This window comes from Episyrphus balteatus, chromosome 2, assembly GCF_945859705.1.
Source record: "Episyrphus balteatus chromosome 2, idEpiBalt1.1, whole genome shotgun sequence".
NCBI lineage: Eukaryota > Metazoa > Arthropoda > Insecta > Diptera > Syrphidae > Episyrphus > Episyrphus balteatus.
The window spans coordinates 50,138,914-50,166,772 of record NC_079135.1 but is presented as its reverse complement, the minus strand read 5'-3'; the positions used below and the strand labels follow the sequence as shown (position 1 = coordinate 50,166,772).

The 27,859-nt window shown below is 30.3% G+C and overlaps 3 protein-coding genes across 4 annotated transcripts in view; 1 reads left to right on the top strand and 2 right to left on the bottom strand.

Moving 5' to 3' along the window:
* The window catches only part of LOC129908397 (G-protein coupled receptor dmsr-1-like), a 200,698-nt gene extending 198,003 nt beyond the window's left edge, over positions 1-2,695 (bottom strand). Inside the window, exon 1 of the mRNA XM_055984855.1 lies at positions 2,500-2,695. The gene's annotated coding sequence lies outside the window, so the exon portion shown is untranslated. The remainder of the gene's footprint in view (positions 1-2,499) is intronic.
* A 10,024-nt stretch (positions 2,696-12,719) lies between these two features.
* Positions 12,720-13,549, top strand: LOC129908396 (uncharacterized). Of its 2 annotated transcripts, none has more exons than XM_055984854.1 (3): positions 12,720-12,880; positions 12,948-13,109; positions 13,182-13,297. In XM_055984854.1, exons 1-3 carry the CDS (start codon positions 12,796-12,798, stop codon positions 13,223-13,225), a joined length of 291 nt encoding a protein of 96 aa, XP_055840829.1. In that variant the 5' UTR covers positions 12,720-12,795; the 3' UTR covers positions 13,226-13,297. The 2 variants fall into 2 exon arrangements, with proteins under 2 accessions (XP_055840829.1, XP_055840828.1); XM_055984853.1 differs by having other exon boundaries at positions 12,732-12,880; positions 12,948-13,181; positions 13,235-13,549.
* A 2,552-nt stretch (positions 13,550-16,101) lies between these two features.
* LOC129908395 (protein yellow) overlaps positions 16,102-27,859 on the bottom strand; it is a 29,620-nt gene continuing 17,862 nt past the window's right edge. Inside the window, exons 2-4 of the mRNA XM_055984852.1 lie at positions 24,021-24,217; positions 16,539-16,953; positions 16,102-16,469 (exon numbers count right to left, since the gene is read on the bottom strand). Of these exons, the coding sequence (XP_055840827.1) occupies positions 16,341-16,469; positions 16,539-16,953; positions 24,021-24,217 (741 nt within the window). The 3' untranslated portion in view covers positions 16,102-16,340. The remainder of the gene's footprint in view (positions 16,470-16,538; positions 16,954-24,020; positions 24,218-27,859) is intronic.

Here is a 27,859-nt window from a genome sequence, read left to right as displayed (position 1 = left end):
CAAGCAGAGTATTTACAAAGCTTTTGAGTGTCCCCGAGTGAGTGTCACAAACTTTGTTAATCAGATTTATTAATCCATACATAAAAACCAAATTTCAAATTGATTTTTTTTTATATTAAAAATATTATTTTTTAGAATTGTTTAAAAATCAACAAAATTGATACCAACGACTTAGCCGATTTAAAAAAAAGAAATTTACAAATACATACTTTTTTAAACCCCTACATGCCTACATTTTCAAAACATTTTTGTATTGATTAGTATTCAATGGCACATAATTTTTTTAATTTGTATTTATTTATTATTTAAAATTAATTCTTTTCTACAAAAATTTTTTATTGCTAAAACAAAATGACATACTTTGTTTCGGATAAAAAACATTTGATTCCCGTTCTGTGAAAAATATTCATTTGAATATACTCTTTTCACTAAATTTTTCATGATATCATAGGAAATCGCTTTTCGTTTCAAATGAATAGAAAAAGTGAAAAGGATGTTTGAAAGCGAAAATGAAAAAGTTTTGTTTTCAATTCACTTTTTCACAGAACCAGAATTGGCTATAGAATTTTTTCAATTTTTTTTTTTAAGAGGAGTCATAAGTACAGCTTTCAACTATATCAGGCTTATCCATTCTTTACCGGACAGCCTATATTTTTCAAAAATTATAATGATTTTTTTGAGATTTATTTTTGAAAAAATCTAAAGTTTAAAAAAAAAATATATATTTTTGTCTGAAAAATTCCACATGAGTTTTTCAAATTAATTAAATTTTTCTGAAGTAGTAATATCGCTGCTACCATTTTCCGTCAACAAGAAATCTATTATATACATATATTAAAGTTTGGTTTTGTGTACGTTCGCTAACCGGCCACACGGACTGACTTATTTTCTTAAGAGGAGAAGGTTTAAGGCAAAAAAAATTTAAGATTTTATAGGGTAAATAGGGGTAACAAGACATTGAAAAAAGAGGCTATTTTCTAAACGGTAAGTCGTAAAGAGTTGACTTTTTTTTAAATGATAGACAAATTTATTCAATAGTTAAAAAAGGTATTGAAAAAATTCAAAAAAATTTCAAAACCAAGTTGTGAAGGTTTTCTTGCAGTCATAGACCTTCGACAAAAGACTAATTACAGGTACGCAAAATTTTTCACAGAAATTTGAGTTACACCATGAGAAAGATATTTAAAAAAAAAATTAAGCATTAGAGTAAAAAATAATCAATAAAATACATACATGTACAAAAAAATTAAAAAAAAAAAGTTTTTTAACGCCTTGCGAATCGGTCGGGGGTCTTGCTATCTTATAGGTATACGGCAACACCGGCTGACTTATTTTCCTTATTTTTTTTTAATCAAAGGGGAATAACAGTAGAAGGCTTAAGGCTAAAAAATTAATGATTTTATAGGGTAAAAAGGGGTAACACGATATTGAAAAAAAAGGCTATTTTCTAAACGGTAAGGTGAAGAGAGTTCAATTTTTTTTAAATGGCAGATAAATTTATTTTTAGGTTGAAAAACGAATTGAAAAAATTCTAAAAAAAAATAAAATTAAGTTGTGAAGGGTATTTTGCAGTGAAAACATGTGGTAGACCTTCGACAAAAGTCTTATTACAGGTAGGGAAATTTTTTTACAGAAATAAGAGTTACACCATTGCAACGATACTTAAAAAAAAATTAGGTGTCTAAAACGGATTTTTTTCATAGGCACTTCATTTTGAAATATGAGTTTTTGAAAAACAACTAATTTTTAGGAACATTTTTGAGAATTTTTTTAAATTTTTTTGAATTTTTAAAAGCCTGCAAAAAATCTCAAACTAATAGAAAATATAGGTTTTTGTTATGCGCATGCCTAAGTATTTTGCATAGGCCACTTTTGCTAAAAGTTCAAAAGTTAACTTATGAACTTTTCAAGTTTTGATCCTCTTTCTCATTTGTAAATTAACTAATTACAGAGTCGAAAATTAGAAATAAATACAACAAATGACGGAACGAAGTCCGCCGGGTCAGCTAGTAGTTCTATAAAATAATACGAAATCATTAGAATGCATTTTAAAAATACTTTTTTCTGAAGTCCTTTTTTCAAACAAATGAAAATTCAAATTTTCTCTTAGGCTAAGAAAATATTATTGACGCTTTGTGAACAGGTTTACCGACAATTTTTCAGCAAAAACAAATAATGCCAAATACCCATCGTGTTTGACGTAAATCCACTTCTTCAAACAAATAAATAATAAATAAATAATTTAAAATGAGGACAAATCTCTGAAAATATTTTAAGATCATTTGTATCAAGTTTCCACTCTAACCTAACCAAACCTATGCCTTGCAATTTACTTTTTTTGTTTAATCCTTGATGTAATTAAATAGTACCTAATAGTAATAGAGCAACGTTACAATTTCATTAAATTCTTCAAGTTGTTGTCATTTGAATTTATGAAAAAAAAAATACCAGAAACAACGAAATTTAGTGATTTTCAAAAATAACAAAAGAAAGACTTACCTTGCGTTCAAATGATGATGTAAGGATGAAGTTAGGAGAAGAATCTAATAGGAAGATAATTAAAATAATAAAAGATCCTGGGTATTTAAATTAGAGATGATAAAAAATCATTTAAATCACTGAAAAACAACTACTGGGCACTTTACACTTTACATATTATTTTTATTTAGATTTATAACTTTTTTTATTTTTTTTTTTATATAGGTATAAGATGAAAAACACTTAAAGAGTATATTTTTTATTATTTTTTGTAACTTTATTTTTTTTTTTATATTTTTAAATAATATTTTAACTTTATTTAAGGTATTTTTTAATTTACATAAAAAACTTTATTTTATTTTACAATTTTATTAAGCTTAAACATTTAGTATAATTTTTTTTTATTAAATTAGCGCTAACACCAAACAATTTTGTATTATTTTTATTTATTTTTTTATATTTTAAACTTGATTACAATTTTTTGTTCAAACAATTGTATTTTTTACAAAATTTTTTCAAACACACTCTATCTAAAACACAGAGAAAATTTTTATTATTTTGCGAAATTTCTTAATCAACTTGAATATTTTTACAAAGAAATCAATAATTAATATTTTTTATTTTGTTTTATATTTGCCGAACGATTACGTTATTTTAACTCGATATTCAAAAATCAACTGAAACATTTCGATTCGAAATCCGGCCGTATTATGTGAATTTTCCGAGATAGCATCCCGAAGGCTATAAGCACCACCGACCCAACTGATAAAACGAATTTTTGAATTACATGTGGGGAGCTGAAATCAAAAGTCGTTGTTTTCAGATACAAGATACATTTTAGCATGATTACACTCATTGGGTAAATACTGTGAATGAAAATTCGAGGAAAATTTCGCTGAGTTCTCTTAAATATTTTGGTAAATATTTCTCTTGGCGCATGCTTTTCATGTCTGTAAAAAACGCACCTCCCCCCCCCATTCGAAACATAAAGATATCTAAGAGAAAGTTATCCATGTATCTAATGGATGCATTTGGAGAGGTTTTGTTTATGCAAAGAATAGCAAATTGTTGCTCTATATATTATGAGGATAACATAGAAGATGTTTTGTGTTTATGAGAAAATTGATTTTTTTCTCATTTCTGTGTTTCTGTCCTATGTTTGAAGGAGACAAGGTTACTGGAAAACCACGTGGACGAATTTAAGGAATAAGGTTCAGAAGTTCGACGAGCTTTGTTTGGAGTGTATGTACATAAGAGAAGACAGAGGTTTTTGGATTTTTATGAATGAAAACTTTATACTTATGGTAAAATGTTTTGGTTTTGTGTTTTTTTTTTTTTTGTATTTTAGGATTTGTTGGAGAGAATTGAGCGAAAAAATTGAGTTTCGTTATGGTGGTAACATATTTTCGTGGAAAAGTTGTTTAACGGATTTGATGTGGGTATAGGTAAAGTATTCTAACAATAATTGAGCTGCAAGATGTTGATTGTTTTGACGATGTGATTGGTAAGGATATTAGTTCCGAAGAATTTGGGTTGAATATCGCGTAGGAGTTTGGTGCGATTTTATTTTCCGTAGTGTAGGTACCTATGCTATTTTTCTTTCGAAGTAGAAAATTTTGAGATCCTCGGCTTGACTTTGGACATATGGGATGGAATTTTTTTCAATACCTAAAGGTTTCAGAAATATTTTTTGTAATTTTATTCATGTACTGCTTATGATTAAAATAATGAATGCAACAGAGATTTTCTGGACAGAAATTAAATGGGTTGGGGTCAAAATTCTGCCGGGGTCAAAATTCTTTTGTCAAAATTCTACTTTCAAAATTCTGCTTTTCATAATTCTGTTTTAAAAAATAATGCAAAAAATTAAAACAGGGTTTGGAAAATGTTAAAAAGCTGTCGCAAAATTTGCTACTTATTTGAGATTGATTACTTACGAGTACTATATCAATTTTTGTAAGTCATTTTTTTTTTTTTTGGTAAATCAATAATTTTAAAAATATTAAGAAAAGTTCTTTTATGATAAATGTATTGAAAAATAATATTTGAAATTTTTTAATCAATAAAATAAGGTTAATATTCAAAAAATTCAATAAGGAAATGAATATTTTTTATCACACAACATCGTTTCTAATTAGTTTTCAACCGTATATATAAATGTGGGTTATATGAAAGTCAGTCTTCTAGGAAGTTAGAAAAATACCAATCTTAAATTACATCAATAAGGTGTATTTTTGTTTAGTAAACGCATAATACTATGTAAAAAAAAAAACAGAATTAGCAGAATATTTTTCTTCAAAAAAATACTGGCAGAATTTTAGAAAGCAGAATTTTGAAAGACAAAATATAAAAAAAGCAGAATTAAAAAAAAAGAATTTTCTTGAAAAAAGCAGAATTTTGAAAACCAGAATTTTGCAGTCAGATTTTTGACCCGCTCCCAAATTAAATACATAGTATGAAATAGTTGATAGGTCGTAAGAAAAATGATTTTTTCTGCGGGAAGGAGTCTATAGTTCCCCTTAGTTTGGTGAGTTAAGCAGAAAATACAAACTAAGAATTTTGAAAATAAAAACAAAAATTATGCTTAGTCAGCTATTACATGAAGCCTCAAGAGGCGTGACTCTTTTTTCGAATTTTCTTTTGATAATCATTCTGTGAGGCGCGTACTATTACACGATGCCTCTTGAGTCGAAGACTCAAATTTGACATTTCTTTTTTGATTTAAGTATTGTTGTTGTTGTATTCCACCAAGAAGCAAAAAGAAATGAAAGGGAATGTTGAAAAAAGAAAGAGTGGAAAAAGAAACGTCAAAAAAGAGTCTCAGAATTTTGGCCCACGACTCTCCGGTCGGATAATTTTTTGTTTTATCTTCTTTCTCTTTTGCACTCATTGGTTTTGAAAAGAGGCGCGCCTCTTGAGGCTTCATGTAATAGCTGACTTACTGTTTAAGAAAAATTAAAACAAATAATCTTTCATTCAGTCAAATATTTAGCAACATTTTTCAAACCCAAAAATTCTTTGTTCACAAAAAGGGTTGGAGTTAGTAACACTCTAAAAAAAAGCGAAAAGAAACACAAATTGACTCTTAAAAAAAATGGCTGCAGATATGAATCGGTCGCTTTCCTTGGGTAACTTCGGATTTTGTTTCAGTGACCAAAAAAACATATTATTAACATATTTACATCCCCAGGTCAAAACTTTTATTTTTTTTGCTGTCACAGGGTAATTTTTGACCTGGGGGTGAGACTATGTTAATAGTATGTTTCTTTGGTCGCTGAAACCCAATTTGGAGTCTGTTCACTGGATCACGTTAGATTTTCTAGATAACTTCAAAAAGTGTTCAGAGATACTCTGAACAAACATCTTCTTTGACGTGATGGGGCGAAATAGACTTAGGATTCGGTTTCAGCGATTCAAAAGCCATATCATAATCATAATCATACACCCAGGTTGTGTGGCTGTGTCATCTTTAAGGGGGAAATCCCTCTGGACGACAGCAATTTCAATAGTTTTTTATGGAAAACTGAGAGCATTTATTAAAATTCGAAAAAGTAAATAATACTTATTTTTAAACATAACCTGATTTTTTTAAATTCAATCTATTGATTTTCGCAAATTTGTTTTTTGTTTATTGTAACAATTATAAAAATAAAAATAAAATTGGCTATACGAAATATAAATTTAGCATGGTCAGGAATGATGGAACAGAATGAGTTCAAAAAACCAATACCAGCTCCAATCTAGCGTACATACCGTTTGGGTAGGCGAGACAGTGCCTTGGGCTCCCCAATGGAAGCCGGGGCCCCACCATAAATAATGTAAAGAAGAAAAAAAAATTTGCGTATTAAAGCACTATTAAGGAAATTTCCCCAATTAAGAAACCTTTTTTCAATCCTTAAATGTTCAAAAGAATTTCAAAACCATGAAAAATCAATATCCAAAATGCAAAATAATCGTGTTTTGAGGTTAAATCAACAAGATCTGTGATTACAAATTATTTTAACTTCAAGCCAAATGTATCATACCTGCTTCTGAACACTAAACATGCAAAAGGGATTCCTTGAAAACAAAAATCCCTTCCGGTCAGATAAATATTATGTTCAGAAATTTTGTTTGTCTTTTAGAAACACGCACATAGTACATACATATATAATTCTTAACCCACTACCGTCCTTGCACACGAACATCTCTCTATGTGGGGACCTTCGCAAAAAGGACATCGTATGTATAAAATCCATTTCTCTCAACCGGATAAGATGGAAGATTATTATTTACATTCCAATTTGCCATCAATACAGAAAATTTATATTCTAAGGTACCTATATTTGAAGAACTCGAAAAACGTTTAGTTGACCAAAAAATATACATACAGTAACAAAAAAAAAAAAAAAAAACAACAACACTTAAGCCCCAAGGGGCTAAGATTTTTACTCCATCAGAAACCAATAAGAATGTCCCTATACTTTTGTCTAGAACACAAAATGTATATAATATCTAAAGATGATGGGTTTATTGAGAGCGTGGGAATTGTTCAAGGAACATAGCAATGGATTAACAGAAAATCCCCTCAAGGATTGACCTTCTTGACAAGTCTGATGAGATATCCCATGATTGTCTTGCATATACATATACGAGTATAATAGACTGAAAGTTTACAATACAAATTTAGATTAGCCAAAAATGTATTCTGGTCACGATTGATTGCTTTCCTTAATGGTTTCTTTGTCTATGACAATGGATTTTATGGGTAACGTTTGACCATTTTCATCTGTTTTATGTGTGGAAACGAAAAATTCTCCAAAGTCTTAAAGAGAAGTGTTTTTCTGTCATTTTCAATTAACATAATTGAATTTTTGTATTTTATGACAAAATTGTATGCAGTTAAAAATATAAAAAATACTTAGGCCTTTTAGTGTCTGTTTTAATAATGATCCACTTTAACAATCAAACATAAAAGGCTACTTGAAAATTAAAAAGTTCGACTTATTAAAGAATTGTCTTATATCTTATTGATTCCTTTCTACTCTAAGTTTATTCAACAGCCAATGAAACCAGAGTTGTACAAAATAATTTTTTTTAATATATTTTACTTTCAATATTAATATTTTTCAGTTGCAAAAAATTTTGTTATGAAAAATATTTTTAGTTGCAATAAATGCAAAATTTTTTTATTTGCAATAAATTTTTTCTTGTTTTAATTTCAAATGCATTTGTTTCAATTCAAACCCTAAATGAAACATCAAATGTAGGTTTTTTAAATACAAGATGACCGCCTCAAAGGGTTTCAGGTGAAGTGGCTACAAGTCAAGAGTGGGTTTAGGCATTTTGGTGGAAATGCAAAACGTAAGGTCCGAATTCTCTCAGGTATCCAAAAATCTTTTGAATTAACACAAAATGATCAAACTCAAGCTTAAATTAATGTTTCTATATTTAAACCTTTTTTATTTCTGGTAACAACTCATTTGGATTAAAATCAGTGAATAAAAAACCTAAAGCATAAACTCAAGTTTTTTTAAATTTTTTTTTTTTGTAAAAAGAAAACAGATTATGTTGAGCCTTTTTGTTGAATGATCTATGAGGTATTATTAAATTTTATATTAGGCTGCTCAACGGCTTTTCATATACTCAGCATCGTATGTAAGAAAAATAAACGAACATGACTTAAAGACACTAAGCTTAAAGGAAACAGAAATCCTTATCCTTACATCACTGTTACAAAAAAAGAAAGGAAGAAAAATTGTTTTCGATTTTTGAGTCCAGCCCAGACAGCATTAGAAATACTTAAGGAAATGTATTTTTTTTTTTTATTTTTGCCTATACAAAGGTATAATCCTGTGTCGGTTGAAAATGTGATTTTTTTCTGTTTTTGCTATTTTGGGATAAACTTTAAAATAACCTGCCTTAGCATAAAAATGATAAATGAGGGTGCAACTGCTCACAATCTGATGGATCCAGATGGGCTAATCTATTCTTCTCACAATTTGAGAGGAAAGAAGAATTAGATTTCAAGTTTTCTTGGCCACTCTCTTTCTTTCTTTTTTTTTTTTTTGTTGGTTCTTTTGGTTTTTGTGTGGTTTAAGCTTTTGTATTTATATTTTGTTCAAATTTATTTGAATCTATTTTGTATTTAAAAAAAGGAAAAAAATCTAAAATAAAACTTTGGGTGGATAATCACTTTGTTTTGCTTTTATTCATTTTGAAGGATGATGCTCATGTTTTACATGATGATTCAGTCATTCATCAGTTTTGAGGAAGAAATTATTTCTGTATAAAAAAGATTATTTTACTTCCTGGGTCTTTTATTTTCATTCTTTTATTTTTTTGTGAATAAAAATTATTTATACCTTTGTAAAGATAATTATTATAATATACTCGTAGGTAAGGATTTGGAATGAAGTACATAAAGAATCGCGTACAAACGAGATAAGAATATCGGATTCAAACAATTTGCAAATTGTCGTAATGTCTTCCATTTTTGAAGATATTCGTGCTTTCTTGAATATGCAAAATTGTAGCTATTTACGAGTAGGTATATAAATTAGGGTGCTTCAAAAAATTCAACTGATTGTTACTGATTGACAAGAAAAGAACCCTCTTGGGAACTAGGCGCTGTAATTAAACTCTAAAGGGTAGCAAATTTAATTTTTGTTTATTATGCATTTAACATAGGAGTTTTCGTTTTTGATAAAACCTCTTTCGATTTTGATGAATCTTTGTTCACGTAATATTAAAGGAAATTTCTATACACGTAACTGCATTTTTTTTTTTCTCAAACAAAAATCTAATATCGACAAAAATGGCCTCGTAATTTCTTACTTGATTTGATAATATTTTTGGTTTTCGCGTATTTTCTGCTAAGGCTCAATAACTTGTGTTCGATATTTCTTCTAAATATTTGCATATCAAGAGTAAAGAAAATTTGAAAACAATTTTGTTTGGATACAAAAAAAAACAATACAAAATTGATTTCGTTTTAATTAATGGACCACTGAGGTGTATACGCAACTATTCTTTTGTATTGACATTATCCAATCGGTTAAATTGTTTTATTCATGTTTTAACAATATAATTCGTATGTTTTACATAATTAAAGAGGAATGATTAGATTATATGGTTTAAAAAAATGAATTTTCAAATAGTATGACTTGAAATAGAAAAATAAAATTTGCAAAAAAAACACGCGTTTATTTGATTACACTGGTCAACAAAATTGAACTTTTTTTCCACAAGAACCAAGATATACTTTTCTAGAGGTTTTTGATGTGCTGTACTCAGCGATGCCAACTGAGGCATAATTATACCTTTTAGGCATAATATTATTCGCTAAGGCATTGAGGCTTATTTTTTGCCAAAAAGGCATAATATTTTCATACCATTCTTGTTTTTATTTTAAAAGTTTTTTTATAATTTTTTAATTATTTTGATAAATAAAAATACCAAAAATTATAATAATATAATAATATCTTTTAAATAAAGGTTATTTGACATTTTATTAACAGAATTTCTTTTTACCATTTATAACTTGGTAATGTTAAATTTTTCAGAGAATTTCGTCCTCACTAATCAATTTTATTAGAATTTTGAATCTGTAAAAAAGCAATTTTGTTGCTATAAAAAGGTCTAAAACGCTTGCAAATAGGCAAATGCCTTATTGGTGAATAAAATTGGTCATTCATTTTGTCCAATAATGTAAAGCAATAAATTAATTCCCTTGAAGAAAATAATTTTCGTGACAAATAAGAAGCCGTACCGTAATGTATGAATCAATCAAATAAACATTTCGTTTTGTGTTCTTGCACTTTTTGTATATAATTTTTTGAACATAAACTAAATTGAGGCATAATTTAATTGAAAAGGCATAATTTTTTCTCGAGTGAGGCATAATTTTGACTGAATGGGTTGGCAACGCTGCGTGTACTGGAATCTGAAGTCAGAAAAATTTGATTGGCCTCCGTTTTTGAGATATTACCGTTATAAAATGCTAAAAAACGTCGTTTTGGTTGTATTCAAGCTTCTGTTTGTAAGTGAGGTAATTCATTATAAACAAATTTGTACCGGTGATTATAAGAACAGATATTCTTCTTTCAAAAACTGTTAAAATTTGTAAGATATCTCTTTAATTGCTCGAGATATCTTAAGTTTCAGTTAGTAAGCCAAAGAGAAACTAAATTTAATCTAAAAGAGAGAACCACAAGAACCAAAATATACTTTTCTATAGGTTTTTGGGTCGCTTAACTCGAATCCACAATCAGTAAAATTCTATAAGTTTCCGTTCTTGAAATATAACCTATATAAAAAAACCTTTTTTTGCATTTTATAACAGTAATATTTCAAAAACGGAGGCCAATAAAAATTTTCTGACTTCAGATTCGAGTTCAGCACATCAAAAACATATAGAAAAGTATATTTTGGTTCTTGTGGCAAAAACTTTGCTGAACGGTGTTATTTTCGTTATTTATCGTCGAAATTAGTTCTTTTTTAGTTCAGTCATTATATACATTTGGAAATGCAAATGAACCGAGAAAGCATAATTTTTGATATGACGTAGTGGGTGCTTATAAAAGCTTAACTTGAAGTTTTTGTCCATATTCCTATGAGCTATTCCGTTTTCCGTCATTTGCTTTTTTCATGTTCTAAAATAATTTATGCACACACATTTTTTTCATGCATCGTTATCGAGATATCAATCAAAAAATTCGAAAATTTAGGGCATGAAATTATTCTTTTGCTATTATCTTTTTTCTGCTAGTGCCTAAACGAGTGGATGAATTTGCTTGAAATTTTGTACAAATAATTTTTTTGTAATTTCCATATATTGTTTAAAACCTGTACCTCCTTTGCAATTATTTTTAGTTATTGCAATTTTCTCTAAAAAGGCTATCACGATTTCAATTAAATTTGGCGACCATAATGGTCTGAGCTATTTTAACTAAACTGAGTTTTTAGTTTTTCTGAAAAAAATCGGAGGATTTGCCGTTTTTGACAGTAACTGAAAAAAATTATATGAGATACCAGATCCAGGCAAGATATTTCATCGACATCTCGATAACGGTAAAAATACGCAAAAAATGTTAATAAAAATTGAAGAACATGAAAAAAGCTACAAAAAAGTATTCCGTTAATATTTTCTTATCTTGTTGGACTCCCGACGTTCAATCGGACGCAACTATTGATTTTTGAGCTCGCTGCTGTAGTTGATGTAGAAAGTTCAAAACCGATTCCTGACCTCCAATACCTGTGTAGGTAGTAGAATAAAACCCAAAATAAAGTTTGAAAAACTCAAGGTCACCATCCGCTATTTACTTTACTGACATTTTTCAAGCATCAACGCACAATAATCGCGACGAATTTTTAAATATAACCCCGACTAGACTATGCAACCAACTTGTGTGTGACGGATAGGCTTGACAGTGCTTGTTATTCTATGAGACCATGGTTTGGTCGAGATTGAAAGCAAAACTATATAAAACCTACAAAAATCTAAGCAAAAATTAAAGCAAATTCCATAAAATATTTTCCTTAAATTTATCTTGCTTGTTTCATAGAAACACGCACCAAAGAATACGTCATTTTGTTTGCCACATTGTTCAATCAAAATCACTTCCATTACCATCAAAATCAGGCGGAAAAAAATATATTTCCATTATAATAGCCCTTCATTCATTTTATGAACATAAGTGATTTCCTTAACAAACCCTAAACTCACGCACTTTCATGCTCGAACTCTATTACAGGATCGATTTAGGGTCGATTTTGTGTAATAACTTTCCTTTCCAAACAGAAAAAAATTCTTAAAAAAGAACGCATAAGGAGCCATCAAACTATTTTGTGGTATTCAACTATAAAAAAAAAACAACAACAAAAATACCAAACTTTTTCTCATTCTTTGCTATTCAATGACATGCTATTGAATTCAAATGTCTGGCAAATAGACGAACGACTTTATAAAAAGGTCCAAATGCCATATCGTATTTATAAGAGAAAAGGAAGGGGTTCATTATTTTGTGTTCAAACTTTGTCACAGAAAAAAACCATAAATAAATAAAAATAAGTATAAACCAGGATGAAGAAAATATATTTTTTTTCTTCATCTTCAAGGATCAATGGTGTTGAAGATTTCTTTGTTGTTGTTGTTGTGGTTTTGTTGTTTGTTTGACGAGATAAGACTTTTTTTCTATTTTCTTGAATAGAATCCTACTGTGAATTTATCTATAAAACGTTTTTCTTCAAAGAAATCCTCTGATTCAAAATTCACAAATCAATATTTTGAAAATGAAAATCATAAATCAACTCGAGTTTGTTTGATGAAGAAAAATCATGTCGCTTGAAGAACTAAATCAGAAGTTTTATGAATATCTCGAAGAGATTATCTATTCAACTGTCAATATTAATGATTCCTATGGTAAATATTGGGGTTAAAATTGGTAAAATTCGTAATTAATGTTTTCTTTTTTTGGTTTGGAATTTAGATCGAGTAACTGTAATGCAATGGATTAGAAAGTTGAGCAGTTTAGATGACAAATTGCTGACAAATGTACAGCTTAGAAATGAGTATACGAATTTTTTGAGAATAACTTTGGATAATGGAAAAATTTATTTGTGTGTGCCATTTAAAGAACCTCCACCGGATGGTGAGCTAAGGCCATTATGTGAAGTACTGGCTAATTTTGTAGCTGCTAAATGTCCACAAATTCCTATGACAGGTTATCCTTCTTTTGAGAATATAATGATCTTTAATAGAAATTAGTAGTCTCAGGCCCTATCGAACCTGTGATGTCTCAAATGAGTGCTGACGGAAGAGTTTTCACTAAAGTCAAACAGTCTAAAGATGGCGGGGTTTTTTGTTACATAGCAGTTACACCGGATGGATTTGAAGAAACTGACGAACCCTAATTCAATTCAAAAGTCTTTTAATAAAAAAGCAAAAATAAATGTGAAAATTCGTGAAGTGGTAGTTACAACATCAAAAACACAAAGTATCCAGTTATCCACATAAAAGCCATATAATATAAGGATTAGCCAGTAAAATAATTAACTTCTTAATATTATTAAAAGTGTTTGTATTACGAAACTCCATCCTAAATTTCTTCTAAAAAAAGTTTTGATCATACGTATTGGGAATGTCAACAATCAATTTTATTGATAATTGACAAATACTAAAATCTAATTTTTAACAACTATCAATTCATATTTTGTGAATCGCAATAAGGATTGATATTTTATTCAGTAGCAAAAATACTTAAGGAAATAAGAGCCCTGAATCAGAAATGAAATCTGACAAGAAATATGATGTTAGCGTTGTTTAATTGTAATGAGATTTCGACAAGCAAATCTTTATCTTAACATAAAACTTTTCAGCGAAGTAATTATTTTTAGTCTTAACCCCGAATAAATGCAAAAATTCAAACAAAAAACTATCTAATATTTATTTTTTTCATTCTTCTTCTTCTTCCTTTTTTCTCGGCGCTGTTATGATCTCGATGTCGAGGGGATCATAACCTTCCCACGTTACTGCTTCACACTAGTGATCCGCCTGTGGGGTTCGCCGGGTTGACCTCAGAAATCGGCGGCAAGCCTCCCGGTTTTGTATTGTTCCGTTTCTGAGGCCAACTGAATGCTGGTGTTTTTGCATTTGCTTGTACCAGGAGTTTTTAGGCCTACCTTTCTTTTTATTTCGTGTTGGAACGTTATATGATATTGCTTTTTTGACGGGGTTCTCAGGATCTCTCCTTTGAACATGGCAATACCAACTGAGTCGGTCGTGTTCAATTTTTTGGGAGATGGTATTTTTAACATGAAGGCTTCCTCGGATCTTCGTACTTCTAATTCTATCAAGCTTTGTTACTCCTCCTGTCATGCGAAGCATCTTCATCTCAGCTGCCGTTAACTTACTCTCATACTTTTTGTACATTGTCCAACATTGTGAACCCTATGTGAGTGCTGGACGCACAACTGCGGTGTAGAGTCTTCCTTTCAGCTTAGGGGGCATTTTTCGATCACAGAAGATGGCAGAATTTTCCCGCCACTTCATCCACCCTACGCTTACGCGATGATTGATATCGTCATCACAAGTACCTTCGTTATTTATCATAGACCCCAGATATTTAAACTTTTCACACTTGGGAAGCACTACACCATTCAAATAAATGTCAGGAATAGGCCTGTGTGGATCAGAAAATGGGCAGCATAGGTATTCTGTCTTTTTCGCGCTTATGCGGTACCCACTACCTTCTAGAACATCCACCCATACATCAAGTGCTCGTTGCAGGGATATCGGGTCTTCACTTATGATGGCTCCATCGTCAGCAAAGAATAACTGATGCACTTTTGGGTCCGTCACTTTGCCTTGAAGCATTTAATCAAGAACGGTAATAAAGAGCAGAGGACTCAAGACGCTTCCCTGGTGTACACCTACTGTGATTTCGAATTCTTCGGTGACTCCAGCTGCGCATCTTACTTTAGTTACTGCTCCATCATACATGTCCATAATTATCCGCACATAGGTTTCCGGAACTCCTCGTTGTCTGAGGGCCACCCATATCAGATCTCGTGGTTGTCGATCGAATGCTTTTTCATTCACTTTTCTAAAATCAAGTTTTTATAGGAAAACTATTTTTTATAAAAGCCGAACTTTCAACAATTAAAAACGATTGATGCCATTTATTAGAAATATGGTGTAGGTACTATATCGATAGAGCAAATATTTAAAAATAATGTTATATAAGCTTCAAAAGAAGAAAAGATAGTTTGTACAGCTTTTGTGGCTTCCTTGTTAGTTTGTAACACATATATCACATGGGGCAACAAGGGGTTAAGTTACGAATCCTTTACCATCATTAGCATCTACAACAAACCTTCTTTAAGATGAAATAAAGCTTGACCTACAATTTTCTCCATTGAAAAAACACAGGTACAGTTACAGCTTTGATTTCAGAAAAACATTCCACTCTCCACTCCTTGGTCTTTCATTGAATTCTCATTAGGTCAATTTTACAAGCAGTCTAATAAATGGACTGATCCACAAGATTCGCTTTCAATTTTTCAATAATAATACAAAACAATTTACAACATTTTAACTCGAAATCCGAAGCTATAAATCAACAACAAGGACCATTAAGCCGAATTTATAGGGATTTACACGAACTAATTTCGTGATAAAGTATTTTTAAAGCCGCTGTGCTGTTCATTGAAATAGAGGGCGCAATCTTGAATTTTATGCAATTTTACATAGGCATTAGCGAACAAACAAAACGCTTTCAACGATATCTTATTTGTAAAATTGCGACAAGTAGCTTAGAAGCTTTGATGCCACAAATGAACATAATATGCATTCATACATCCCGGTCGAACACAAAAAGTTTTTCTTATGTTGACTTTTATTCATCCGATAGTCTAACTGACGATTGAAAAATCAGGGCTAAAATAACTATTTAAGCAAATTATAAATAATAAAATTATTTATTAAAAATCGTTAAAAAAAATAGAAATCAAATCTTTAAACAGTAAATGAGGTTTTTTTAAATTCGTTTCAAGCCCGTCGGTAAGTGTGTATTTTGAAAATTTATCTTAAAAAAATTAACAAGAAAAGAAAACCGTTAAAAGTTCACATAAATTATTTTATTCAATAAAATTTCATCCCTCAAACATAAGAACTTGTTAAAATCAACCATTTTTTTTTCTCCTCAACAATTCACTTCCGCTTCTCTCATTGTTATTTTTTGGAGCAAACAAAATGTTTCCATTGTTCACTTTGCCCTTATTTACTTATGCTTTGGGGATGCTTACAATAATAAATATTAAAATAATAAAACTAATATGTTCTAAAATTATACAATCATCAAACACGACTATTATTACTGATGCTACTCAGGAAGGTCTTTTGCAACGGGATGTAAGACAATAGAAGCTCCATTACATCCTGTTGTATCTGCTATAAAATCGTGGAAATTACTTTCCAGAGCCCACATGAATTTTTTGTGTCCTGGAACAACCTGTAAACGCAAAGATATTTTGTTTTTATTTTTATATTTTTACATAACAAAAAAAAAATATAACCATACCTGTGTAGACAGACGACAATCGCCTCCATTCTGCACCTCAATTAAATTAGCCAATTTGAGACACGTTTCTGAATCCCACATGTAGATGTCATTCTCACCCTTGAATCTCAAGAATAACGACGTTCCACCATCAGTTCCAAGAAATACCAAAGGCTTGCCATAAGGTTTTGCACCGACATCTACAACGGCTCCTGCTCCTTGTCCTATGCGCAAGTAATGAGTCTTTATCGAATATATCCGTGGGGAGCTGAGGAATGTGAGGAATAATGTTGAGGCGCCACATGGCTTAACGGCCAGAGCAATATAAAGGACGTCATTGATGGGTGCTGCTGCCTTTGGTAGTACAACACGGAATGCCTTAGCCCCAATTACGTCATAAACTAGAATGCTACGAGTTCCAGCATCAGCAACGTATCTGAAATTTGTTTTTTATAAAAGAAAAATAATGTATATTATATTTCAAGAATAAAAGCATCTTTTGAAAATGTAAACATTGCAAGAGTATATTCAGTTTTTCTATATCTCTAGGTTACTTTATTGGATTTATGAAAATTCTCTTGTAAGTCTTTTTTTTTTGGAGGATCTTATTAATATTTTGATATTAGATGTCATCAACTATAAATTGGTTAAAATAATTCTTTAACAAAAAAGTTCTTAGCCAACAAATTGTTTCAAGAAAATGTTACGCATACGCCACAGTGACCATTGAAGATTAAATGCAATTCAAAGTTTCACTATTAGGCCTTGACCAAGAATGTACATGAAATTGAATCAATAACAGTTTAATTACTTGTTGTTGGCTTTATTTTTCAAAAAAAAAAAAAAAAGAAGTCAAAGCACATTCATACGACACACTCATGCTTTTTAGTTTAAACTTTCTATTATGAAATGTATACAAACGGAAATGTGTTCTACATCAGTCTTGTCTTATTTTAAAGTAAAAAGGGGATTTATGCGATTCTGGCAGTACTTCCAACGTCATTAAAGAAATTGTTTATCTTCCGGTTGTCAACTGAAAAGCAGGCGCCCACCCGCCCCCTGGGCTAAATGAAATATTCTTAAGACTTGCTTGTTCATTTGCTTCTTATGCTGTTCCAATTTAAATTTTGAAAATTTACGTAGTAATGGATTCAATACTAAAGATATGAGTCTAATAATTGTGTTCTATTACACTAAATAAAAATAAAAAGGGGTTCTTTAAGTTTTGCAATAATTGCTGTGATAAGAAATATTGTAAATAAACAATTGCAGATAATATGTGTCACACAGGATAGCAGTGCCAACAACTGATTATTATGTATTCATTCAAGGAAGTTGGTTAGGTATAAAGGTACCTATTTGACTGCTTTTGTGTGATAATAAAATGGAAATAAAACTGTAGCATGTTTGGAATAATAAAATACTGGTAGTATCTTTGTTAGCTTTGTCTGGAAAGAGAGATTTCTTATTTATCGTTTTGGGTTCATAATAAAGTAAAAAAAAATGCAAAAACCCTTTCCATTTGTTTCAATGTCAACGTTTGAATTGTCTAATTTCGGATTCTTTAACGAACCTTTAACGACAGTTTCTTTGGATAAGTATCATAGAGTGTTAACCTTGGCATTTTTATTCAAAATTAAATCATCAAATATGTAAATTACATGTAAGGAAATGATTTTTTTGAAAATCAAATGGAATTTTTGGTTTTGAATATTTTTAATTAAATTTTATTATTAATTTTATAAAAAATGTAAAATAAACATAAAATGTGCAACTTTTTAAAGGTTTTGATCTGAAAGATTACAAATAAATTTCTGAATAGCAAAAAAATTGTTAAATTTCTTTCATTTCGTAAGAAAAATATTTTTGGTATTAAAAAATTTCGGAACATTTAAAAAAAAAAAAAAAAAAAAATTCAACAACCCATTTTGAAAAAAAAAAAATGTTTTTTCTTATAGAAATTTAAGAAATTAAATTTTGCAAAAAAAAAAAAAAAATCATTTGTGAAATTAGAATTCCAAAACTCGCTCTGAATGGTGCCAAAAATTTGATTGGTATGTAATAACTTTTAAGGTAAAATACTATTTATTTCTTAATAGTGGAGTAACTAAACCGAATTATGAGGGTACCTGGCTGAACAGTTCCGATTTTTTTGATTTTTTTTTTTTTTCAAATGTCGGTAATAAAAAATACTTTAAAGTCTATAGGTTAGAAACTGCCGATGTTGCCGTATTGTTTTTTTTTAAATTAAAATTAATTTTTTTTTAACAAAACCATTTTTTTGCTTAAATTTCATAAAATAAGTGATACCCAAAGATTCTCTAGGTAATTTAAGAACAAAAAATATATGAGAATAAAAGACAATCTTCCATTGTTTCAGCGATATAAATGCAATTTTCTCACAAACTGACTTCAAACACAAAAAAAATATATTTTGAGCACAACGGCAACACCAACAAAATTTGCATACACTTTTTTCCATAGCCAGAATGTAATTTCTATGTGTAAAATTTAAATCTACAAAATTTAATCAAAAGTTTTTGAAAGAATGGTCCTCAGCTCAGAATTTGGAAAATTCAGTTAAAAATTTTTAACTGACTTTTTTTCAAACTTTTTCGTAGTAAACATAAATATTATCAGTTGAATTCCGAAGCAGAAAAGGTAATTTTTATTACAGTTAAAAAAAAAAAAATAAATAAAAATTACTTCAATTTCATTGGATTTTTTGATAAAAACTGAATTTTTGCATTGAAGTAATTGATTTTCTCAAAGACTTTGGCAAATAAGAACTTTAAACTTTTGCTATTCAATTTTCAACAGTAAGTGCTATTGAATGAAGAAATAAAATGCACGACTGGGTCGCACGAACTTGCTCTTAGAGTTGAAGTTGCTTAAATTTTTAAGACTTTTTATATAGAAACTTGGGAAATGTAGGTACATAAAAACGAAAAACAAAAAAAAAAATAAAATTCATTTTTCAAAAAAATAAAACAATATCTGAAATCAAATCGCCCCACAAAACAAGTATGCAGTTTTATTTGATATATTAAGGTGCATTTTTAGAAAAAAAATTTTCAAAATCGTTAGAGCCGTTTTTTAAAAAACTAATTTTTTATAAATAATTTTTTGAAAAAAAGTTTAAAAATAAAATTGGTATGCCATTTTGTAGAAATAACTAATCAACATCCAAAAACTTAATTTCAAAAAAATTCAATGTCCCGTTTTCGAAAATTTGATTTTTCAAAAAAAAATTTTCAACATTTTTTTAAAAATCCAAAAATTATTTTTTTCAAAATTTTATTTTTGGCTTATATTTAAATAATATAAATGCTTTTGTATAAAATTTCGTTGAAATACAATAAGTAGTTTTGCAGAAAATCCGATTTGAAAAAAGCGGTCCTATGGCAGGTACCGTTAATAACGATTTTCAAAAAAAAATTTTTTCTTCAAAAGATAGATCTTGTTTAAATACTAGCATTTGAATTTTTTTAACAAAATCGTTGGAGCCGTTTTCGTGAAATTAAACTTTTCCGAAATTTTTGTATGACAGGTACCGTTATTTTTGGTCCAAAAAAATTAATTCCAAAAACCCCTCTACAGAGTCTCCAAAAACTGCTACATAGCAAGTTTGGAGTCAATCGGTTCATCCGTTTAGGCTCTAGTTCCTTATACAGACAGACAGACAGACAGACAGACAGACTGACAGACTGACAGACTGACAGACTGACAGACTGACAGACTGACAGACTGACAGACTGACAGACTGACAGACTGACAGACTGACAGACTGACAGACTGACAGACTGACAGACTGACAGACTGACAGACTGACAGACTGACAGACTGACAGACTGACAGACTGACAGACTGACAGACTGACAGACTGACAGACTGACAGACTGACAGACTGACAGACTGACAGACTGACAGACTGACAGACAGACAGACAGACAGACAGACAGACAGACAGACGGACTTCCGGGACCCACTTTTTTGGCATTGTCTAGCATCGTAATGTCATGGAAAAATGTTATCTCAATTTTTTTTTTGTACGAATGCATAACTTGATATATAGTAACTATATCGCAAGTAAAAATAACTTTATATTTAAATGTTGAACTTAAAAAAAAAATAAGTTAATTTTTTTTTTTCAAAACTTCTATTAACTTCTATTTTTTTCAAAAACTGTAACACATATTGACATTTCCTTTTATAATTTCAAATCACAATAAATGTGGCCAAAAAAAATTTGAAAAATTAATGCATTTTATATTACGAAAAAGTTTTTAAAAGGACATATTAAAATTAGTGTCAAATCAAAGGTTAAAGCTACTGCATATATTGTTTTGAAAATCAATCGTATCTGTGGTTAAAGAGTTATTATCATTTGAAGTTCATATCATGAATACATTTTTCATTAGAAGCATAAGAAGTATACGTGAATGAAATGAAAGGTTACATATTTCGTTACATAAAAAAAAAATAACATGAAAGAAAGGGAATCACACCCATTATGTATCATAGATTATACGACCTACAACATTTCACACACACTTATCACTTACTCAAGCAAAATGCCGCCACATGTCACAAGTCATACATATTACACATGTAGGTATTTAGGTACATTTGACAAATGTGTCACGTGCGACATGCATCTTGCTTCGTGCATTACGTTACGTAAGTACAAATATTTTAAATAGGTAAAACTGTTAGCGTTAATTTAAATTTTTTTTGAAAATCATTATTAACGGTACCTGCCATAAAACTGTTTTTTTTTAATCCGATATTCTCCGAAACGGCTTATTCGATTTCAACCAAACTTTTTGTTAAGAAGCACTTATATAACACAAATATAAGCCAAAAATAAAAAATAATTTTTGGATTTTGAAAAAAATTTTTAACATTTTTTTTGTTTTGAAAAATAAAATTTTCGAAAACAGGGGGGACATTCTATATGACGAAAGCGAACAAACGTTTTCGTTTGTGCGAACGATTTGCTTCATATAACTTGAAAAAAGAACAACTTCGTTCGCGCATGCGATAGAAAATAAACGAAAGGGTATTGGCTGACGTTTCTCATCGTTTCTGATGTTTATTATTCAAAATTGCTTTAAAAATATTCCAAACAAAGGAAAAATATTTTATATAACGAATTTTTAACTTTTATTGCAGACTGTCCAAACATCCGGATAAAAATTTTATACATAAATGTAGTTCTGAAAGAAAAACATTTGAAGGCAAACACTTTTTGAATTACTGGGACTTAGCTTTATTCGAGCGCGTCCTTAATCCTATTTTTGGTTGCAGTGTAAATTGTATAACGTCTCTTGATATTGTTAATTATGTAAATATGTTGCTGTTGTTCCCGAGACTTCACGGCAGATATGCGGTTTAAATTGTGACGACCTCCGCAACAGCTCCGGCATTTACATTTATATCATTGGATGCAATTTTTTGTTTCTTGTTGTTTTGCTTGAAGTCCTTTAGTTCAAAAGACAAATTATAGAAAATTACATTTTCCAGAGATAAATTGGTGTAAATACTTACATTTGGACGAAATTACATACAAAAAAATGACAACTAATTCATCAAAAATATAAACACAAATGTTAAATTTTTAAAAGTCAAAATGAAATTTGAAAGTTTGATGGGATAGGCATGGGACTTTTGAATTTATTTTATTGACATAATTCAAAAAAATCGAAATGTTTCAATTTGTTGTATTGCAAGATTTATTTACTTAGTAATCAGTCAACAATATTTTTATAATGAACTTTTTAGCTATGTAGATCTTTATTATTGGCCTAAAATCGTGTACACTTTTCGATTTTCTACAAAATATTTTAGTTTTGTTATCGATTTCTTATCGATTTCAACAAAGTTCTCATAACTAGGAAGACTTACATACACAATCAAATATTATTTTTTTGACACATTTGCGAAGAGAATAAAAAAAGCGAAAAGTGATACAGAATGTGAACTGCAGCTATCGCACAATTTCTTTCGTTTTTGAAAATCGAAAGATTGCTTTCGTTTCGTTTTTTACAGAATGTGGCCCCAGGACTTGTATTTTTGTGAAATTTTGTTTTTAGATGTTAATTAGTGATTTCTAAAAAATGCCATAGCAATTTTATTTTAAAACTTTATTTGCAAAAAATTAATTTATTTGATTTTGAAATTTTTTTTCTAAAAATGCATCTTAAACTGCATACTTGTTTGGGAGGGCAATTTGATTTCAAATTTTGTTTTATTTTTTTTTAAACGAATTTTATGTTTTTTGTTTGCACCTATATTTTTAATACAATATATGCATACATAGTAGGTACCTACATTTACCAAATTTCTATATAAAAAGTCTTACAAATTTAAGCAACTTGAACTCTAAGAGCAAGTTCGTGCGACCCAGTCGCACTTTTTAAATTATGAGTTCTCAAAATTGCAAAACTAAAGATAACTTCTATAATTAAAAAAAAGAATATTAAATATACATATTTACAACCAATTTTATAGATATTTTATGAAATTCCAAAACTTATAAACCTTCCAAATAATTTAGTTAATCGATAAAAATTATCTCTATACACGATTTCAATTCCACTTCGTTTAGTTTTCAAAACTCCTTCATGCCCTAGAGATCTTATCCCAAATATATTGACATCTCAGTGTAAACAACGTGTTTTACCAAAACCATCAACTAAATCAAAAAGTTTAAGGTGTAGTGAACTGCACCAATCAAAAACCAAATTTGTTACCGCAAGCATTTTATTTGCGTAGTTGTTTTGTTTTGCTAACCCAAACAAATTCAAACACACTTTTTGAAATCATTTGCTTGTAGCTAACGCTGCAGTTGCAAAAATATATGTTCAATTAGTGTTTATTGCGTGGATTTTATTTTTTTGTCAGAAACAAAAGTTGAATTTTGTCAACTAAAAATTTGTTTGTTTAATTGTTTTTTTTTTTCACTATACGATAAAATTTTTTCAAACAGGTAGCAAGTTTACACCCTTTAAGAGAAAATACATTTTCAGTTAAAATTTTGAAACGAGGAAAAACCAACAATTAAACGCGTTCTTTAAACTTAACCACAGAATTCAGCGATGCATATTTTGTCAGAGCTCAGAGGTTTTTCTCTTAGTTTTTTATCAGGAAAAAAAAAAATTTGCAACGATAAATACTTGCTCTTTGAATAGGGTGACTTTTTGTTTTGTACTCTATTTTAATTTAAGTTGAAAAATCGTGCTTTTTGTAAGGTTCACAGAGTTACATTTCCATTGTAATGCACCAAAACGACTCCATAAGTAACTCTTGGAATATCTAAGTACTAATATTGAATGGGAACAACATTTTAGTTTGGGAAATAAAGCAGATCTTGACCTCCCAAAGATGGTCACCCTCTGCATGTTCTTCCACACATACTTATGTAACTCCCTCACAAGAATAATATTGTTGCGTATTATTATGCCTTTGTCAATTTTACATAAATTTATTTTATATACTTACACAAAAGGCTTATTGTCCTTGGAGTAATCGATGGCCATAAATTGAGGACGTGATTCAGCTGTGACGATGGGCGACAAATCGATGCTCTTGACAACTTTATTGTCGGCCGTGTTGATGGCAACAATTTTTGGTGGACACCTTCGAATGGGTTGTTCCAATGTATTGACAATACCAACATCCAATGCCCAGAGAATACCCTGCAAGAAAAATAAAAATATATATATAAAATAAGAGAAAGAAAATTAACATACATTTAATATGACTGTGGACGACATGATATTAATAAACTGCATATAAAATACACATTTTTACCGACTTGGGATTTAAACTTTTATCATTGATAAATTATTTGCATACTCTGTGGCTGGCATAATTCGTTGAAAATAAAAATAAACTGACAGAAAAATGCAAACGAAGCATGAAATCCGTTGGCGATTAACTGATTTGCAACGAATTCAAATTGTACCCAGTATAATAAATGAATAGGGTAATTTCTGCAAATACACTTTTTCAAAACACTTAAAAGTAAGCGTTATTGAAAGAAACTAGATTTTATCCTTAGAGCCTTAGAGTGCTTTTTTTGCGGTACAAAAAATATCAGAAATTCCTTTTTATGCTTGGGAACAGTCTACGGCAATAACCCCCTCGGGGGATATTTCCCAAATCAAAAGGAAGTAACCTCATGGATTTTGTTTGCTTTTTAAAGCGGCAATATCAAAAACTTCTAAAAGGCAGTTAGCCCCAAACCCGCAAGGGTTTTTTCCATTTGGTTTGAGAATTACCCCAGGAGTTTTGGTCACAGACTTATTTGCACTGCACCTGTAAAGTGTGAAGGTAGCATAGAGTTACAGGAAAATTGTATTAGAAAAAAAATTGTACTATTAAATTTGCTAACGTTTCGACAAGAGTTGCAATTTATTTTAAAACTTGAAAAATTTGTAAGTTAAAAAAAGGTTTCAGACTATTCTGTTATTAGATTCACAAGAAAGTCTTAAAAAAAAACAAATTAAAACAAGCTAGAATTTTTTTCAAAGCCCATTGACTAGATTATGTCACAATTTCTTAATTGTTTGATAAAAAAAATCTCTTCAATGTTCTCCAGAAGAATAATATAATTTTTAAATGTAATAACAGCTGTGAATGCAATTTTAAATGCAAGCCTCAGCACTGATTTACTAATTAATACATCTCGAAGATTCATTGGAAAAAAAGTCAATGGTAATGTTGCTCAATACCAAGGAGGCATTATGCAATGCATTTTTGTAATAAATCGTAAACTTTTCATGACTTCCTGAAAGAATTATAACCGCTGAAATTGTTGTGAAATACGATGGTGGTTGTCATGAATTTGGTCGAAAAAAAATATTTCCCCGGTAGTTAAGCGTCTTAGATGATTTCCTACAGGGGAAATTAGAAATATTTATTAAAATTATTTTTTCTAGTTTTGAAAACGAACAAGTGAGTTTTTTGGAAACATCAGTTTTGCGTGTGCATTAATATTCCTTTTTTAATGGATACTGCATTATTTTAAAAACATTTTTGAAATTACATTTTAGAATACAAAAGCAAGTTAAAAAAAAACGGCTCTAATGATTTTAAATTTTTATTTTGTAAATATTCTTTCTTATAAAAGAAATTACAAGGCATATAAAGTTCGGAGATCAAATCTGTTAAAAATAAAATGCACGACTGGGTCGCACGAACTTGCTCTTGGAGTTAAAGTTGCTTAAATTTTTAAGACTTTTTATATAGAAATTTGGGAAAAAAAAATAAAATTGGTTTAAAAAAAAAAAATAAAATCTGAAATTAAACTGCCTTCCAAAACAAGTATGCAGTTTTGATTAATATATTAACGTGCATTTTTAGAAAAAAAAATTTCAAAATCGTTAGAGCCGTTTTTTAAAAAAACAATTTTTTATAAATATTTTTTTGGAAAAAAAGTTTTAAAATAAAATTGTAATGCCATTTTGTAGAAATCACTAATCAACATCTAAAAACAAAATTTCAAAAAAATTCAATGTCCCGTTTTCGAAAATTTGATTTTTCAAAAAAAAAATTTCAAAATTTTTTTGGAAATTTTATTTTTGGTTTATATTTAAATTATATAAATGCTTCTTCACAAAAAGTTTCGTTGAAATCGAAGAAGCGGTTTCGGAGATAATCGGATTTGAAAAAAACGGTTCTATGGCAGGTAACGTTTAATGATTTTCAAAAAAAAAAATTTCATTGAAATATAGACCTTAGCTTAAAACTAACATTTGAATTTTTCAAACAAAATCGTTGGAGCCGTTTTCGAGATATTTCAATTTTACTAAAATCGGTATATGACAAGTACCGTTATTTTTGGTCCAAACAAATTAATTCCAAAAACCCCTCTGGAGAGTCGCCAAATAACGCTACATACCAAGTTTGACATTAATCTGTCCATCCGTTTAGGCTGTAGCTCCTTATACAGACTGACAGACTGACAGACTGACAGACTGACAGACTGACAGACTGACAGACTGACAGACTGACAGACTGACAGACTGACAGACTGACAGACTGACAGACTGACAGACTGACAGACTGACAGACTGACAGACTGACAGACTGACAGACTGACAGACTGACAGACTGACAGACTGACAGACTGACAGACTGACAGACTGACAGACTGACAGACTGACAGACTGACAGACTGACAGACTGACAGACTGACAGACTGACAGACTGACAGACTGACAGACTGACAGACTGACAGACTGACAGACTGACAGACTGACAGACTGACAGACTGACAGACTGACAGACTGACAGACTGACAGACTGACAGACTGACAGACTGACAGACTGACAGACTGACAGACTGACAGACTGACAGACTGACAGACTGACAGACTGACAGACTGACAGACTGACAGACTGACAGACTGACAGACTGACAGACTGACAGACTGACAGACTGACAGACTGACAGACTGACAGACTGACAGACTGACAGACTGACAGACTGACAGACTGACAGACTGACAGACTGACAGACTGACAGACTGACAGACTGACAGATTGACAGACTGACAGACTGACAGACTGACAGACTGACAGACTGACAGACTGACAGACTGACAGACTGACAGACTGACAGACTGACAGACTGACAGACTGACAGACTGACAGACTGACAGACTGACAGACTGACAGACTGACAGACTGACAGACTGACAGACTGACAGACTGACAGACTGACAGACTGACAGACTGACAGACTGACAGACTGACAGACTGACAGACTGACAGACTGACAGACTGACAGACTGACAGACTGACAGACTGACAGACTGACAGACTGATAGACTGACAGACTGACAGACTGACAGACTGACAGACTGACAGACTGACAGACTGACAGACTGACAGACTGACAGACTGACAGACTGACAGACTGACAGACTGACAGACTGACAGACTGACAGACTGACAGACTGACAGACTGACAGACGGGACCCACTTTTTTGGCATTGTCTACCATCGTAATGTCATGGAAAAATGTTATCTCAACTTTTTTTTTTGTACGAATGCATAACTTGATATATAGTACCTATATCGCAAGTAAAAAAAGTTTTTATAATTTTAAAAATTAACTTCATATCATTTTTTAACTTTTATTACATTTCTTTTATACCTAATAAATAAATTAAAAATATTCTTTTATGAATTTTTACTTTAGGGTCTTTAAAATTCAAGGCAATATTTATGACAAAAGCACGACGTAATCGTGCGAACTTACTCTTTAAGTTCAAGTTGCTTAAATTTTAAAGACTTTTTATATAGAAATGTAAATATATAAAATGTAGGCA